The sequence below is a fragment of the Dermacentor albipictus genome, chromosome 6 (genome assembly GCF_038994185.2).
Source record: "Dermacentor albipictus isolate Rhodes 1998 colony chromosome 6, USDA_Dalb.pri_finalv2, whole genome shotgun sequence".
In the NCBI taxonomy this organism is placed as follows: domain Eukaryota; kingdom Metazoa; phylum Arthropoda; class Arachnida; order Ixodida; family Ixodidae; genus Dermacentor; species Dermacentor albipictus.
Window position 1 is genome coordinate 77,791,847 of NC_091826.1, and position 18,270 is coordinate 77,810,116.

Below are 18,270 nucleotides of genomic sequence, written 5' to 3' on the forward strand. Positions count from 1 at the left end.
GTGTTGCTCGTACTGTTTAAGAGTCCGATGTGCGTTCTGCGCCGATGCAAAAAATTCCAGAGGCGAAGCTGGCACGAGAGCAAACATTCAGGAGCCGAGAGACTTGTCGTACGACCACCCTGGATATTTCATGCACAGGGCGACGCCACACGGGGGGGGGGGGGGGAGGGGGGGTATTCGGTATCCTTCAACTGTCCACTAAAGTGGTGTCCATTTCGTCTGTTGATGTTCCGATTGGCTGGGCTGCTGTCAGAAGGAGACAGGCGCTCCCAGCCAATCAGCACTTTAGTAGCTGATTAACCCTCCCCCCCCCCCCCTGGTGTCATTTCCTCGGAAATGTTACTTCGTAGCCTGCGCGAAAATAAAAGCGCTAGAAGTGTCCAGAACGCTCACCTCGCTCAACGCTCACCTCGCTCAACGCTCACCTCGCTTAACGCTCACCTCGCTTAACGCTCACCTCGCTTAACGCTCACGTCGTTAAGTCAACCTGCCGAAAACGTCCTGTAAGCTATCACTGCACTCGCGTACAACTGCGGCAATGAGCCCTATACGGAGGCAAAGTGCGCACTTTTTATAGCGCTCCTGAAAGAGCGAATCCTACGCACTGATTCGCGTTAGCTTAAACCTGGAGAAGAGAAAATGCTACGTTCGTTCAGTCAATGTACGACTTAAGAAACTGAAAGCGCTGTCAAACACTGCCCGAGTACTTGGCGCCGTAACGCATGGGCAGAGGCTGGGACCTTGTAGTATGGTATACCATACTACAGGGACCCACAAGGAAGGGACCTACAGGGAAGGGAAATATGCCTGCATATTTCCCTTCGCCCTTACAAACAGCTGCCGATGAGTACACAGCCTTGCAGCAGGCATTTGCTCAGTACACCCCAGGTCACGTGACGCAACTGACCCGACTGGCGTCCGCGCAGAAACTTTCTCGTCCTGAAATTATCGCGCTTTATCTTCCCGAGAGGTTGTGCGCAAGCTACCAAAAGGCGTCCGCGGAAAGAAATCCCGAGAAAAACGGTGGAGAGAGTTTATTATATACACAGGTTTTTAGTATATTTACAAAAACAGAACGAACGAATCACGTGAACGCAAGAAACAATGCGAGTGAATTAGATGAAACGGGTCTCCGCGTTCCTCTGGGAAACCAGGCTCGAGCGACGTACGTTCGTAACGCCATCTCTCGTATCCGCCGGCGTCCACGTGGCATTAGATGAAACGATCTGCAAAGTAAAACAAAAACAGGATGCGGCAGGATTTTTAGTCAACGACGACGTCCTTCATGTACCTTTACCAAAATGAGCGAGAAGAATAAGGAGGAATAGGTGGTGTGCAACACCACGCCCAAGTAACGACTCGGGTAACAGAAGCAAATCTCGAAGGCTATGCTTTCGATAACCATGCGCCAGAAGTGATTGCGGAGCCGGAAGAACGTCATCGATGCCATATTTAGAATACCACCTATCCAGGGGGCTCGCTTTTTGTTGGTCCCAAGCAGATGAAGCCAACAAACGATGAAGCCGTGTATAGGGTAAATAGCTGTTATTTTCAATTGAAGTACAGGGTGCTACATATTTCGCTGCGTATGCATGAAAAAAAAAAAAGGTTTCGCGCTCACCGCTGCACTGTTCTTGCTGAAATTTTGTAGAAGGATCGCACGTTGGAGTCCACATCGTTCAGTGCAACGCTTGCCACAGTTGACTGCCTGGATTTTAAGAAATTGCAAGTTTGCCTGCACTTACGGGGCTGCAAGATGCTGCCACGATGGCGCAAAGTTGTTCGCCGCCTGCCGGCAGCAGCATTTTCAATTCGGTCTATTTTTCTCTTCGACAGACAAGGAGACAGGACTAAAAGCTCGTAAGCTTTACAGAGGTCCTGCCCTCTTTATCAACTTGGCAGTGCAGTACACAAGCAGAGAGTTTCAATTTTCCGAATAAACACTGAAACAAGATAACCGAACACTTTGTAAAGAAAGGGCGGTCTTTGTTCAGGGAGGGCGGTCGCATTTCAGGAGCGGGCAACACAGGGCAAACTTCCCTAGCCGGCTGCTTCCCGTGCGGCTACACAGCCGTGCGATTGCTCCGCCGCAGGAAAATTGTCGCTTTTATTTTCTTAAAAAATGAGGCAATCGAGTGTCGCATGTGTTGCATTAAACGACGTGGACACCGACCTGCGATGCTTCTGCAAAATTTCAGCACTAACAGTGCAGCGGTGAACGCAAGACTTTTTTTCGGATATATACGCAGCGAAATACGCAGCACCCTGTACCAAGAATAAGGACAACGAAAGTGGACAAAGACAACTTGCCGCAGGTGGGAGTAGATCCGCGTCTTCCACATTTATGTGCACGATCCTATACCATTGAGCTACCACGGGGTGGCCGCCATCACGTATACTTTCCTCCCATATCTGTCGAAAACATGGCGGGCCAAGACGCGTTTCTCGCTCCACAACTACTTCTGGTCCACGCAGTTTTTTCACGCGTGTTCGAATATTCGTTCGAACATGCGCAACTTAATAAATCCAATTAAAATGCGCACTTGTAACACGATCCAGCAGCGAACTGCTTCACGACCAGACTAATATGCAGTACACTGCGAAACAATCTTGGTCCGGCAGGCACAACAGCGGTTTTGCCAATATATTTTAGTGACTCGTGGGTAAACGAAGTTGTGCTCAACTCACGGAAAATGGCTCGAGTAATTCACATAACTCAAACATGCCTAAACTTTGGCAAAACTTAATTATTTTTTTTACAATAAGGTATTCAGAAGCTTCAGAACGTACATAGCAACAGTTAATTCATCAAAACTTTTGTTGTAACTGCCGGTCTGAAGTTGTCACTTATGGACACTATGCAAACGCGATCCTAATTAGGCGTGATAAAATATAACACCTTTCGTGCGAATTCCTTTGTCAAATGCTTTTTGCAATGCATGGTAGTTTTCTTAGAGCAGTGTAAATAAATAGTTCGTTTGTCCTGAAGAGTCAATGCTTTCACACGGGTTAAATAAATTTCCTGTTTTCAACAAATACTGCTGGCCCTTTCCCTGCGATTATCGACAGCATTAAGTCTTCTGGTATGAGACTGCTTGATGCCTATGAAATGTGACCGGCCTTGTACAGCTGGAACGCATTGTTGACACACATCGAAAAGATTAAGTAGCGAAGAATAGCACTTCTTTGCCCATATTATAGTGCAGTGTTCTGGTCCGTTTTCTCCACTTTGCCTTTGTCGGCCCTACATCTGGTGGTTGTAATAGATTTTACTTTTCACTACGACATTTCAATAGCTTTCTTTATAGTGTCATTTTCAGTTTACGTTACACACCGTGAGCGTTGTACACGACTAAAGCAGTTTTGTAGAGCTTACAGTGATGAGCTATTACGCCAGAATTAGAACCAACATACACATTATAAAGTTTCAACGTTAATATACGAGTCTCACAAAGGCACACTAAAAAGCGAGTTCCTGAAAACTTTTGCTATGCATAGTAGTTTCTCATATCTACAAGAAAGTTGGCCACCTAATCAGCGAAAAAAATTTCGAAGGCATCTCTGTGGTCATGGTTACTTCATAAAGTTACGTGCCGCAAAACCTACGGGTTATGAAAAAGCGTTCAGCTGTCGCTTGCTTTTACTTTCTACAAAATTCTGAACTTTATGCTGGTGGCTTAATGATAACCTTACCATCACTGCTTTGCAAAGTATTGCCTACTGTTTCAGCCGGAAAAGTGCTGTGCTTTGAACAATACTAGTGGCTTACTCATCACTGATATGCTCATCATTGCTGCCGCTGGATGACTTTCAGGCAGAAGAATGTAAACGGATGAGCCCACCTCATGGGTGCCACTTCGGTTCAACATTCAGCCTTCGAGGAACTGTTTGCAAAAGCCCGAGCAATGGAACCTCTTTGCTTCCAACAAAAAGGGACAAACGAGTTTGTGACAGACAAATTCTTGATTACTTTAGTCTATTGGATAGTATGACTGGCACGCCCATCATTATATGCTCTCGAAATCACACCCTATCTGCCTGGTGTACTACAGATGCAGGACTGCGCCTCTTGAAACGTAATAAGTGACGAAGTTTCATCTGCTGAGCATATATATACTGTCTGATGTGCATTTTGTCCACCATGAATACGTAATCACAATCAATCAGGACAAGAAATTATACTTGGATCAATTGTGTTACCTTTTTTTGCCATGAGATGGCGACCTCTCCGATCTCAGGCTCGCCCGCGCTGTTTCACCTTTTGTCACGCGAAAACGTCTAGATACACACTGAATTTGCACAGACATTTGTCACCTCACGAATACAGGCTTTAGGAGTAAAGCTTTTTCATAACTTGAGTAATGGCGAACAATAGTGTACTACATGTAAAATACAAGGCATATAGGGGTTAAAGCAGGGAAAGACACTCTTGTGTATTGGACTCGTTCGTTATAGCGCTGTACAATGGATGCTGCCTTAGACATAGTAATCGGAGTGGAACATGAACATGGCTGAGGAAATGTAACGATAGCAATCTTTTTAGATGGATTTAGATGAGATGGACGCAGAGAGTACCGCAAGGTATGTCCTTAGCCCTTCTTTAATTGCGCGATGGATAAACTTCGACGATTACCACATGGGTTGCACTGCTCAATCACTGATGACGTGTGCATTTGGGCATCTAACTCGAACGTAAATCACATCCGAAAGGTTTTTCAAGGTTTAGATGACGTTAGCAACATCTTGAAGTAAAAAGGGATGTCCTTGTCCGATAAGAAAACTGCAGTCTTCACTTAAACGCGTAAAAATTTAAACAGCTTCCACCTTTTCTTGGACTTGAACATTGTAAGGTAGCATCGGTTTCTTAGCGCAACACTAGATAAACAATTATTGTGGACTCCGCATACAAAATCGCTTAAAGACCAAGTAAACACTGCAATCAATATAATGCGCAGACTTGCAGGTGCAACATGGCATGTATCAGTGTGATCAATGCTGCAAGTTCACAAAGCTCTCGTAAGACAAAACATAAGCTTTTTTGCCCCCAATTCAATATGTTCTTTCCAGTATCTCAGAGGAGCGACTCCAGGGACCACTACGGAGGAATATGCCAAGGAGACTGCGACCAAAGTGCGGAGTCCTTCATGCAAAATCCAACGCTCTTACTGCGAGACACGGCACCCCCCTTTCCCCTTATGCGAACTACTGAGATGCGCAGGCAAGTGTCCCGCGTAACCACTGAACGCTATAAATATCGTGTAGTGGTAAAATTAAAAAGGTACGAATGCACCACTATTAACATTGTGCAAGAAATATACTGCCGACTCACGAGTATTGCAAGATGGATGCCACGTGTCCCACCTCTGGTACTCACGGTTTCAAAATAAAGTTCACCGACGATTTCGATACTCTCTAATGCAAAGTTTGAGCGCAGCTGCATACGTGTTTTCAATTCGCCACATATTGGCTGGCGTGGGCAATATCTCGTGCGGCACGTTGGAGCGAAGTGTGGTGCGACTGCCTCACTAATCCGGATATGGCTAAAGCCAGAGCGTGGGTGACGCGCGGGCGCGATTCGCAGCAGCCGAAAAATCTAGCAGACGACGCGCGCTACTCTGGCGCCATCTTGTAGGAATCGTCACCGCACCCTACTCTCGGCTTTCCTCCTCGCACCTTTCATCTGCTGCGATCCGCGTTCACTTTCATCTCGCTGGGCTCGTTCGCTCGCTGACGCCGCCGACGCAGGAGCCTGAGAGCTGCGCTGTAATATTGAATGGCGTGTAGAAGGAGAGAGAGAGAGAGAGACAAAGAGGAGGAAAGACGGAGGTTAGCCAGTGTAAGTACCGGCTGGCTACCCTGTGCTGGGGAAAGGGGTAAAGGGAATAAAAGGAGAAGGAAGATTACGTAACACCTTATCAGAACCCAACTTACGCTTGGTTGTAAAATTATATCAAGCGTGAACAGCAGAGGGGAGCCGCTGAATTCGTAAGACAACGCCTCCAGTCGTGCGTCAGTTCTCATTTTAGGAAAACGATGTGCAGCTACGACCGTGTCTTGAGCAGATAATCTGCGTTCGAGGCGACACTCGCACACACATCTGGCCATTCCAAGAGTGGCTTAGCTTCCGTAAGGAAACTCGCATAAGTGGTGGGGCAAGATTTCCTCTTTTTGTAAGTAATGTAAAACGACTATAGTAGAGACATCTTGTGACGCTGTGCATGCGCAGGCAGAATGTTGGAAACGGCACTGCGATGCACATTTACAAATTTCGTAGCTGGCAAAACCACTACGACTATACAAATGAGTAAAACATAGCTGCCAGTTACGGTTAAGGCTCTGTGAAATTCAGTTTAACTAAGCTTCACAAGATGTTTCCGCGAGCGCTGCTCAAATATAGACCATTTACTACGGGCTTCTAAGGGCCCAAGTCGAGTAATTGTTTAATCCAAAAACCTCGCGCCAGAAAAAAAAACAGCAAAATTAGTAATCAATACGATATACCCACTTTGCAAAGAAAACGTGGGGGACTAAACCTTGATTTTGAAGAACTCAACAGAAACAGTATATACTAGACAGGTCAGATTAAAGAAGAGACAATAGTAACAATTCAGATATTGTAACTTGAGCTCACCGCATTATGAGGAGCGAAACAGTCAGGGACACGTATTGAAAGTGTACTTGAAGTCGTCGATGGCAACCCAGCCCGGCTTTCCGTTCGTGTAGGCTTCGATGAAGAACTGCAAGCGAGAGAGTGCACCAGCGTTAAAAACCACTCGGATGGAGCCAGATGGGACCATCCCGAAAGCAAAGGCACCATCAGGTGTGTTCGAAAGCCACGGTGCCGATTCTGGACCCCAGCCCTATCGGCTCGGCCCTCAGAGCCAATAATTTTCCAACGGCGGTTCGTTTCGCCGACTTCGTTTGCCAACATCGGCTTACGGACCAAAAGCTATGCGCCTTAACACCTGCTGGATACGTGGGTACGACGCGGCCCGAACAGTCGCTCCCATTCGGATTTCCCAGCGTCTGCTGTAACGAGCTTTTGCTCCAACTATGAACGCAAGTATGGAGGCGAGCATCTTGCCTCCATTCGGGCGACATACCTGCGCGCACACATATTTCCTGCAGAAGGGTTGAAATCTGGGTCAGTTGGTACATACTTGAAGGAAAAACCAGTCAAAAAACACGAAGGACAAGAGGAGAGGTTCACACCAGAACGACTGGACTATTAACTGAGCTTTATTAGAATCGGTGAAGTCCCAGCAAGGCCAGCAGAGCATGCGCAACCGCATCATCGCTAATCACAGAGCACGAAAAGACAAGAATCGCTTCTATCGTGACCGACCTAGAAATGCAAATTCTTTTTCAAGTAAGCGCACCGAGGTCGTACTAACGCAGTTGTCACCTAATAAACTGATGTAGTACGCTTCCAGGATTTCTCGCTCTTCTGATGCTTTCCTGATGCAGATCAGTTAGCCAAGTGTGAAGTTGTCGCCGTGCTGAAGGAGAGATGCGAGCGAAGTCGCAAGGTTCGTTCGCAAGCTTTTCTAAGTGCTGTGCACTGCGCTGTTTGTGATGCACACATGATCTTATATGAATTACTATATGCGTGATACATATACATAAACAGCCTTGAACGAATCCAACGAAGGGCTGTCCGGTTTGTGCACAACAAGTTCTCTCCCTTTTGGATTTTACTGCACGAACGAGATCTTACGACATTCCGTTGCTTGGGTGGCACAGGAGAAAAATTCATAATCATCAGCCTATCATGATTTTTGGCTTCTAGCGCGAAGTGAAACACGGACACAGAAAGGATCAGACAGGACGAGCGCTAACTCTCAACTAAATTTTTATTGAAGCGGTGAAGTCCCAGCAAGGCCAGCAGAGCATGCGCTAGGTTTCACGCTAGAAATTATCCAGGGCAACAAATTACAATTTCTAGATCTGTGCTTAACGTTCCAGGATGAGCATGTCTGTTGGCATTATTCGCCTAGGGCCAAGAAGCCACTGCTAGAATTTTCTTCTTGCCATTCTAAACTTGTTAAACAGGGGATAGCTTATTCAACTCTTAGGTCTGCCATTAATAAATCATGTCCGCACAATATGCAACGAAGTTTCTCACAACAGATAGAAAGGCTTGGAAAGGCTAGCTATCCCGTGCATCTATTATCACTAACCTGCGAAAAACTTGTAAAATGGGTTAAAAGCCCTGGTAAGAAACAAGAAAAACAGAAAAAAGATACAAAGTTTGCTGTAGTACCCTACGTACATAGATTATCCCATGGTTTAAGGAATGTGGCCAATAGGTATGACGTCAGTACCGTTTTCTCGGCCCCACGAAAGTTGGCTAACATGTGTCCTTTGATAAATAGGAGACTTGAACAGGAAGGCAAAAAAAGAAAACATGATTGCGGAGTTAAACATGTGTCCCCTTTAGTGCCTTGCAACACGGGCATAGTTTATCAGATTTCACTCGAATGTGGGAAAGCTTACATTGGACAGAGTGGTAGATGCATTAACATTAGACTAAAAGAACACAAACATTCTCTAAACAACCCTAACGCATCACATTTAGCCGCACATTGTTTCGATTGTGGATGCAAACCTTTCTTTAAAGACACAAAAATTCTTTCTAGACACAGATGCCAAACCACGAGGGAAATTATCGAGGCTTTCCACATAAAAAGATTAGGAGACACTTGCGTCAGTCATGCTTCGTTGTCTCTGTTAGATTGCGAATTTCAGTACCTTCGCAGTACGTGTACTAATCTGAAATAATTTTTGTTCTTTGACTTCCATACCCACTGACATGTTTAACTGATGCTTTTACATTGTCATGTTCTGATGCTACGGTTTTTGCAATCACCTATATATATATGTTCTTCGCTTCAATAAAAATTTAGTTGAGAGTTAGCGCTCGTCCTGTCTGCTCCTTTCTGTGTCCGTGTTTCACTTCGCGCTAGAAGCCAAAAATCATGTTACCGTACCAACTCGCCCAACTGTCTATCCTTTTGCATCAGCCTATCTTATGTGCACTGCAGAACGAAGGCCTCTCCCTGCGATCTCCAATTACCCCTGCCTTGCGCCAACGGTTGGGAAAAAATATGAAATTTATTTCCCGACTACTCAGTAAAACTCACTAATGATGGGACCAGCTTCCCACAATAATCAGAATATATTTACCCCCTATTTTGCCCGAACTAACATATTTAGGTATTTCTTCCCACGCATCATAGTTGCCTGGAATCTCTTAGCTTCCCGACAATTGCATTAGCGCTTCTAAATACTCCTTGCGTTCACAAATTGTGCACATTGTGCTCTTTGTGCTTGCCCTCCCTGCACGGGCCGTGTGTCCGCAGTACAAACAAACAAACCACGAGCTTTAACGCGCCAAAGCCTTGCAACACGCGGAATATTAGAGATGTCGTATTAGGGGGCTCTGGATAAATTTCGACAACTTGTAGTTCTAAAGCGCACACCTCAATCTAAGCGAACGTTCGCTTTTGCATTCCGCCCCCGCCAGAATGCGGCCGTTATTCGAACCCGCCTCCAAGTGCTCAGAAAACCCCCGAGCAAGCGCGGTATAGTAGAGTTAACTTATCTCAGTTCTGGCAAAGTATAAACGAAAAAAGTCTTGTAGTGACTGGAAAAAAAATAATTTTTAGGGAGCAGGTGCTTTAGCAGCAAAGTTGACTATTAGTTAACTAGTAACGGTAAAAAAAAACGCCAAATTCCGCATCGGAATGGGCCGGCAGACCGACATACGACAACCGCGGCCACGAGGAGCCGATTGTGCGTCTCCATTGTGAATCCCGTGGCTTAAGTCCGCCTAGAAAATAACTCGACTACGCAAGACGGACTGGACACAGTCGCCCTTGTCGGAAGAGCGAATCATCGGACTGCGCACTCATCAACTTCTCTATCCCCCTCGCTTTACTCCCGTCTCCCTTCCCCAAAGCCGAGCTGCAGGTCAGAGCATGCATTCTAGGCCGACCTCTCAGATTTTTCCACCATGATAAATGTCCACTCGGACTCTGGTCCAAATAGTCAGCAGCGCATGCAGAAGGTGTTGAATGCGCTGTTGCCCTTCTTGAAGACGTGTGCACAGAGTGCACAAACAAGTTAGGCGCTACATCGCACTTATTGGTATAGTTTTCTTTTTTGTGTGTGTTTCGCTTTATTTCGTCTCTCCTGTCACCTTCAAGGAAAGACTATACATTGAATCAGTTCGGACTCATAAATTGTGCTCTTTCGAAAACCCAATTTGCAATAATTTCGTCGCATGGAGCTGCTTGCTGCAAAGGAAGAATGAAGACAAAAGTCCTAGCTTACTGAACTTAGTTCCGGGACCACGAAACCGCAAGGTCGGTATACTTCCCTGTGACGTCACGAAAAAGAATTCTGTGGGCTCGATTTTTTTTTTATTAGTCACAACTATATGAGGAAAGCAAGCAATGAAGCCGGATAAAGCACCGTGGAAAGTACGTTTAAATTAAATCTGTAAATAATAACGTTAAGTAAAAATAAAAGCTGACGCAGCAGGGAACCGAGCACACAGCTTTTTCATTAAGCATGCCGTGCATTGCTAACTGAGCTTCCACGGCGACCATTCTCTCGTAGTTTCCCGGGTGCGTACGAGATTTCGCGCGTGTGCGTGCACGTGAGCGCATACGCAAGGAGGCGCAACACACCAAGGTCTCGTCTCCAGGAAAGACAAAAAAGAAGGTCTTTTATAAACGGGCTTTTTTAGGCTTGTAGCGCAGCTCAGAAAGAGCGAAAAGGAAGGTGGAAGGGGTAATGAAAAGGAACGGAGAACAGAGTGCTAACTTGTCCGTTCTTTTCATTACCCCCTGCACCTTGCTTTTCGCTCATTCTGAGCTGCGCTACAAGCCTAAAAAAATGTCGTGACATACCAGCTGGCCCAAACTGCCACGCTTTTGACCCGTAAACGGTATACGACAGTCAAAGAGGGCTTCGTCACACAAGACGCAAAAAAAAAAACTGGAGGACGCTTAAGCTTCGCCTTCAAGAGTGGAACGCGACAGCGTTCCCGTCGACCCGCCAAGGGATGTAAGACAATGAGCTACGGCGCAGCGACTACGCGCCCCGCATCGGACGCGGTGAGCGTCGAGCAACGCAGCGTTCGGCGCGGCAACGAAATGTGCGCCTGAGCAAGCGACGCACGCCTGGGCCTTAGAAACAGCTAGTTTCTAAGGCAACACCGCATTCACTAGAGGCGCGTTTGTACCGCTTTGAAGCATCGAACTCGTGGCTCAGTGGTCAATAAAGAAAAAAAAACTCGTGGTTCAGTGGTAGCGCCTCCGTCTCACACTCCGGAGACCCTGGTTCGATTCCCACCCAGCCCATCTTGCAAGTTGTTTTTTATTCATGAAGTGCCTGCTGGGATTTATCGCTCACGGCCAACGTCGCCAACGCCGACACCGACACCGACGACACCGGCTTTTCTGCGACACGGGCTCCTTAACGCTGTCGCGTTAAAAATGAACAAAGAGGAAAAGAAGGAGCGCCTTCCGCATTTTCCAACCGCACGGAGCAGCAGCAGCAGCAGCAGCAGCAGCCTCACCCGCAGGTCCTGGTGAACGGTCATGTTGATGGCGAACGTCCGCCAGGAGGACTGCGGATACCGCTCGAGTGAGAAGAGCGGCCGGTTGCCGACGTCCTGGGCCACCACCTGAATGCGCTCGGCGCCCAGGCCGATCAACGCGTACGTGAGGTTGAGGCACACATGGGAGTTCGGGTATCCCGGCAGGTACGGGGTGATCAGCCGCGACACGCCGGCCGGAACGCGGCCCGCGTCCACCGCCATGTAGAAGCCTGCACGGAAGGGGTAGTCTATAGCGTGGACCACTTTTACCGGCGACAACTGCTAGGCCCACGGGGCCCCTTGAAGGATCTGTTAAGAGCAGCACTCAGAGCTGGTATAGAATGAAGTTGCATACGTATGTACACAGTACGTATATAAGTATACCTACATACACGCCTACATACATACTTATATACCTTCAGAGCCATATGGCATTTATAGGAGTGTCGATTCCAGACTTGTACGTAACGAATAACATGTCTCTAATTACATTAATTTATTACATTCTTCCCGTAATTTAGTAATGTAACTGTTTGCTCGATAGCGCTCACTGTAATTCAATTACTTTTTTTTGCATTAACCGATTACACGTAACTAGGTACATCAATGGCGGAACAAGCTATAACACGCGACGCCGATTCGGAAAGCTCAATACTGCGGCAACTGCAGGGGAAAGACACGAGATCGTGTCACTCTGCAGATTCGCGGTATATTCAGACGGCCCAGCTAGGGTGGGGGGCTCAGTACTCGGTTTCGTTACCAGAACGCTCGCTCCACCGGCTGGCAAACTGAACCGGTGAGGTATACGTCACGCTCAGCGACGGCCACTTATAAAAACCTTAATGCGTGGAAATAAAATACGGAAAATCTTTTTCAACTTTTCATTGAGCGCCCTGCAAGTATCGGCAAAAACGAAGCGCTGCGCTTCATAGAGAACCCAGCCCAGATGGCAGGTACCCGTATAAGTTTGAACACTTCCCTCCCCCCAACCCTACAGAGCGCGCACATCGAGGGAGTTTTCAGTGTCGCTGCCCATTTGTTCACAAGCAAAACGAGGGAAGATGACCGGCAAATTAAGGTGGAAAATAATTGACTGTTTCAGCAAGCCGGTGCTTCGAATACTGGAATGTGCGCAGAATAAAGGATTGAAGGAAAAACCTGATGTAACGGATGATGTCGGTTAATGAGCACACGAATAAATAAATATTCGCGCCTGAGCCACAACGACGTGGATTTAGCTAAAGTGAGGGATTTGAAGATAGGATTGGACAAACTTTTTATTAAAGTCCTGCAGGACGCGCGTCAGCGCGCAGTGGGCGTCTCCCACGCAGGGACCGACAGGGAGAACCTGGCGGCCGCTGCGCGAGCCTGCTGGACGGCCCATAGCTGGTCTTGTAGGAGCGGGCTTCGTATCCTCTATCCCGTCTCCCAGGGTAGGGTGGCCAACCAGACGCATTTCTGGTTAACGTCCCTCTCTTCTTTTTCCTCCTCCTCTGCCGAAGTAATCCTGTGTTTTCCGACACGTTTCATAAAAAATAAAAAAAAATAAACTAGCCCAGTACCCTCTCCTCGAAATTCTAGATGTGCACCTACAGAAAGCCAGTCGGAAGTAATTATTTCTCGACCACTCCGCTGACAGTGCCACAGAGAATGCAGCACCTGAAAAGTTCGCTGGCGCCTCTAGCTGTCGATACTGCAAGAAACAGCGCAACAGTTTCTGCCCATAAAATATTGGCCCGGCGCCGATGCTACGCCAGAGAGAACATGCCCCTGAACTACGATTTGCCGACTCATGATTGGCCGACGCTGATCTGTAAAACAGCACAGAGCAGAAACAATTTAAATGAAGCAAGCGGTAAAAATCGAAAGGTAGGATAGAAAAATAAAGAAACAACTCGGTCTCTCCACTCCAACACCGGGGACAACCAAACACGTGATGCAACAGGAAGACATCCACAGCCTAACACATGTGACCATGTGACGTGCTCGGACAATGACTTCGCGTAAAGTACTGGCAAATAGACACTTAGTGCTTCTACTTGCTTGAAATATTGAAGCGCCCGACCACACCTTAAGTTCCGTACGGTGTATGTTGGGAATAAAGCCCTGCTATGGCACCCTGAAATTATTGAAGGAATGCTTAGAAGGATGTTCAGCTAACGAGTATACTCAATTTCTAAATTGTCAGTAGAAGGATGAGAACAGGGCGCTTCGACATCCAGTCGACCCTCGAAGGTGTTATTCGTAGTGCATAGGCTACTTAGACCAACCATAGGCATCCCTATTAGCGTCTAGCCCAGTGCTACCGTAGATGGGTCCTGTAGAGAGCACATACAGTAACTAACCACAACTATGTAGGGTGCTTCAATGTGCTCCTCCTCCGGAGCATATTGAGGCACCCTTGCCATAACCAAGGGGGCATAGAAGCAAGTCTAAATAGCGCTTGGAAGTAGGTTCCCTAGCCCGGCCGTGAGCCCTAAACGAATCGTGGAGGCAACACGAACATAGTCTTCAAACAAACAAAATATGGGGTTTTACGTGCAAAAACCACGATCTGATTATGAGGCACGCCGTAGTGGGGCACTCCGGAAATTCGGACCAGCTGGGTTTCTTTAACGCGCACTTAAATCTAAGTACACGGGTGCTCTCGCATTTCGCCCACATCGAAATGCGGCCGCCGTGGCAGGGTTTCGATCCCGTGACCTCGTTCTTAGTGGCCCAGCACCATAGCCACTAAGCAACCACGGCGGGTGAACAGTCTTCCAATCCGATAAGCGTAGAATGTAAAAGCGTTTTGCAAGTCTGTTACAGAATCTCCATGAAACGGGCCTGCATGCATATATCAAGCTCCATTATGACGTTGTACCGCTAAGCCATGTGGCAACCCAAACGAACAAAAAATTAAATAAAGCAAGGAGCTGAGTGGGAGCTGCCTGTCAACACGCTGCTGCAATGGGGATGCTCATCCTATATCAGTCCAATCAATTTGCATATGAGAGTTTTACGTCACATAACAGAATTCCATTCACCTCAATTCTGTTATGTTACATAAAACTCGCACATGCAAATGTTCACGACAGGAAGATATCCTCTTCCCCTGTCGTAATCAGCTACCAGCCCTCCTAAGTGTAGTCGAGTACCTCGACTCGCCGGGGCTCTCGGCCAGACTATAGGAAATTTCTTCAAAGACGAATAGCCTAACGGCCATCCCACCACCTCGGGCTTTATGATCCGCCACTACTTCGCTTCAGCTGGGCTACCTCCTATACGGTCTATCACCAGCCTACTCCTCCGGTCGAACCCACTGGGCCCTCCCGGCCGGGCTGCTCTGATGTTGCTAGGACGAGCCTCTACCTTTCTCCCTCCTACCCTCTCTCTCCTTTACTACCATCTCCCCCACCTTGCTAGCGCTGAGCCGTGCTCCCGCATGGGTTGCAGAAGATGCTTTCCTCCTTACCCCGACAAGAACCGCTTCTCTCTCATTCACCTTAACGAAAGTAAACAAGACACGGACTGGGATCTAAGAAACACCGCGATTTAAAAGTCACCGCAGTAAGACATGGCTGGGAGACCACTTTCTTTTCTTGCCCGTCATACTAATGCTTACAAACAGGCAATTCTTTTGCATGAATACGTCCCTTGCTAGCGAAGTATAGCAGGCTTACCTGATCTGCCAGCGATGCTGTTGTTCACGCGCAGGAAGTGCTGTCCGATGTTCCTTTGGTTCCGCATGCCACACGCGTGGTTATCAAAGGTGCACTTGAAGGTCGTCTCTTCAAGCCGGATCGGTGCGCGCACATGTGCAGGAAAAGAGGGCGAGGGGAGAGATTATGGGAGAAATGGGGCTCTTTACATATACACGTGTAAAAAAAACTGCATGCAACAATGCAACTAACGGCTTCTTGAAAACAGCCGAGGCGAATTCGCCAAGCGATCCCGTACGGTTGGAACTAATGGCACGTCGCAAAGCCAGCACGCAATATAGAACGCTGCAGATTGCAAATGCACGATCCATTGCCTCCGGCCGCTTTAAGCGCACCCTCTGGTCGGCAACGCGGCTGCCCTTTCTCTTCGAATGAAGGCTTGGGAATCCCACTGGGGCTCTCACAACACGACATTGTCGGTTGCGTTAGCGTGTTCGCTTACGTTAGAGGCAAGGCAAGAAGGCTGCAGGCGACCGAGTAGCCGCCGTCAATCTCGATAAAAAGAAAAGCAAGAAGCATGCCACTCCGCGCTTATTCCGCGCGTCACTCCCAGTATAAGCAGTCCCACGTTCACCGACCCACTGCGACGCACAAGTGATTGCGAGGTATTACCGGACAACGCCTTTGTGGCCCGCTGACGCCGGCCTCACTCTGTACCGGCATATCTATACTATACCGGCCCATGCACGCGCTTACGGGCCATTTGAATGTACCAAAATGATTGAACGGGCGCGTTCTGCTTCCGAAATGTCCGTTAACAGGACGTCGCCGTAGGATCGAGGGGGTTGTCGATCACCTCCTGGGATACAACTTTCCGTCGGCACCGAATAGCCAAGCCGGCGTAGCTAGAATTTCACGAAGAGTGAATTCAGCACGCCATCCGTGTCGCTAAGCATACCGGTAGCAGGATCCTTAGCTTGTTGAAGGGAAACTATGGTAAGCCGCGTGTTGTGTTTACGGTGTGGCGAACCCCCCTTTACCCTTCGAGATAAAAACGCAACGAGATGAAAATAAATTATAAAACAGTAATGGGCGATTGAGTACAATTACTATCCTTCATTCCCCTTAATCCCTTTCCCCAGCATAGGGTAGCCAGCCGGTCTGAGAACTGGCTAACCTCCCTGCCTTTCTGTCTATTCCTGCTTCCTCCTCCTCAATGTCAACTATAATACTGCCTACCCTCGCCTGCCCTCTAATAAACATAGCTTAATTAAATTACTTCATAGGCGGGCAATAGAGAGGGCATTGAATGTCTCAGCTGAGAGAGAGACAGCAATTATTGATGAGAAATTTCGGGCTCCCTGCTGCATATCGGAATAACATTTGGCTCGCATGTTCACGGCGGCATCTCCTACAGCTCGAGAACGAAAAGGAAGAGATGGCACTGGGAGGGACGTAATAAAGTAGAGCACATAGCCGGCGGTCTATTAGAGTTGCAGAACCGGAAGGCGGAGGAACCAGGTGGCGCAAGCAAATTCGAACGCGGACCCGTCCTCATTCTTCGTCCGTGTTCCAAGTTGCGCTCCTTTACTGAGTACGTACGGGCAAGGCGAACTACAAGTACTGTTAGGAGGTAAAAAAAAAAGTCAGCTAGCGCAAGGCGGCGGTAATGGGAGATCGCTGATAGAGACCTAGCTTTGAGCAGCAGTGCACACTATTATCACGGTCATTAAGCTGTGAATAGGGTGGGATGCCCTACACCAATTTTGACTGAAACACTTCGTTCCGGGTTATTTTAACAGCCCGAGGAGCCTCCCGCTCGCAGAACCAGCGAAATACCATTACTTGCAGATTGCGTAGGTCAAGTCGAAAATTTCGCTTCCTTGTACTTGAAGTGTACCGGCATAAGAGACCGCTTTTGTGCCTGTGCATCCGCCCACGTGCAATCAGTGCTCTCTCTCCCTCTTTCCCTTACCCCAGTCTAGGGTAGCAAACCGGGCGCTCGTCTGTTTAACATCCCTGTTCTTCCTGTCCTTTCTCTCTCGCTTCCTTGTGGAATAACTCCACCATAAGTTTCACCATAGCCATGGTAGGCGGCGATTTTCCTCGTTCAAAGCAACCGGAGCGAAAAATTCGCTATTTGAAATTTCTACTTGTGAAAGGGTAATGATACCCACCGTCTCATCGGCTACCTTAGACGGGACGTGCGACAGGCACCTCTATATGTTTAAACTAGAGCATATAACAGCCAGGTTAAAATCATAACACGGATGCGGCAGATATGAAAGATTAAATTAACCTACGCTGGACACTAGAACTTATCCAGAACCACGCCGTAAGGTCCAGCTACTCCGATGACTGGTTCACCCCCTGCGTCGTACTAAACCTAAGTCGCAAGCTCTTGTTTCATCACCAGGATTAGGCTTTCAGGTTCTACCGACTGTGCTTATTCAAAAAGTCCTACTACCCACGTCGTGAAACCAGTTCACTGACTACCATGGAGAATTGTCCTGCTTCACCCTACCCCCCGTGCAGGGTAGCCAACCGGAACTGCCTCTGGTTAACCTCCCTGCCTTTCTATGCATCCTTTTCTCTCTAGCCATCATAAAGTGGTCTATCCCACTTTGGTGCATGCGGCATGCTGCTCATCTGAAACATTGTTTTGTGCGTGTGTGCGGACACCAAGAGACCGGAATGGCCTTCTGGTCAGTTATGCACTACTCCAGATTACATAATTTTAAGACAGCTATTGAAAATAAATATGAAGTGTAGAAATAGAGAGAAAGAAAGCTCGAATGGAACGCAGGCAACGAAACGCGTGCATGCTGGTGCGCATGGAACGGATGGTGAATTGAAAATACCGGAGAGGGTAGGGTGAAAAAAAGAATGGCGTGAAAAAGGTTCACTAGGTATTTACACGCGAAATAAAGTACGTTGCGTTACATTCAAAATGATGGCGATGTGAAATAGAAGTCGTTCGACACGGTGTGTATATTGTCACGTTGTATACAGTGACGG

At 47.6% G+C, this 18,270-nt stretch overlaps 1 protein-coding gene across 8 annotated transcripts in view; it reads right to left on the reverse strand.

Annotated features, from left to right (window-relative positions):
- Window positions 1–1,019: 1,019 nt before the first annotated feature.
- LOC139061219 (uncharacterized) overlaps window positions 1,020–18,270 on the reverse strand; it is a 51,378-nt gene continuing 34,127 nt past the window's right edge. For all 8 annotated transcript variants that reach the window (XM_070540890.1, XM_070540888.1, XM_070540886.1 and 5 more), the window contains 4 exons: window positions 15,274–15,381; window positions 11,588–11,838; window positions 6,632–6,737; window positions 1,020–1,226 (listed from right to left, as the gene is read on the reverse strand). In XM_070540890.1, coding sequence (XP_070396991.1) covers window positions 6,654–6,737; window positions 11,588–11,838; window positions 15,274–15,381 — 443 coding nt within the window. In that variant the 3' untranslated portion in view covers window positions 1,020–1,226; window positions 6,632–6,653. The remainder of the gene's footprint in view (window positions 1,227–6,631; window positions 6,738–11,587; window positions 11,839–15,273; window positions 15,382–18,270) is intronic.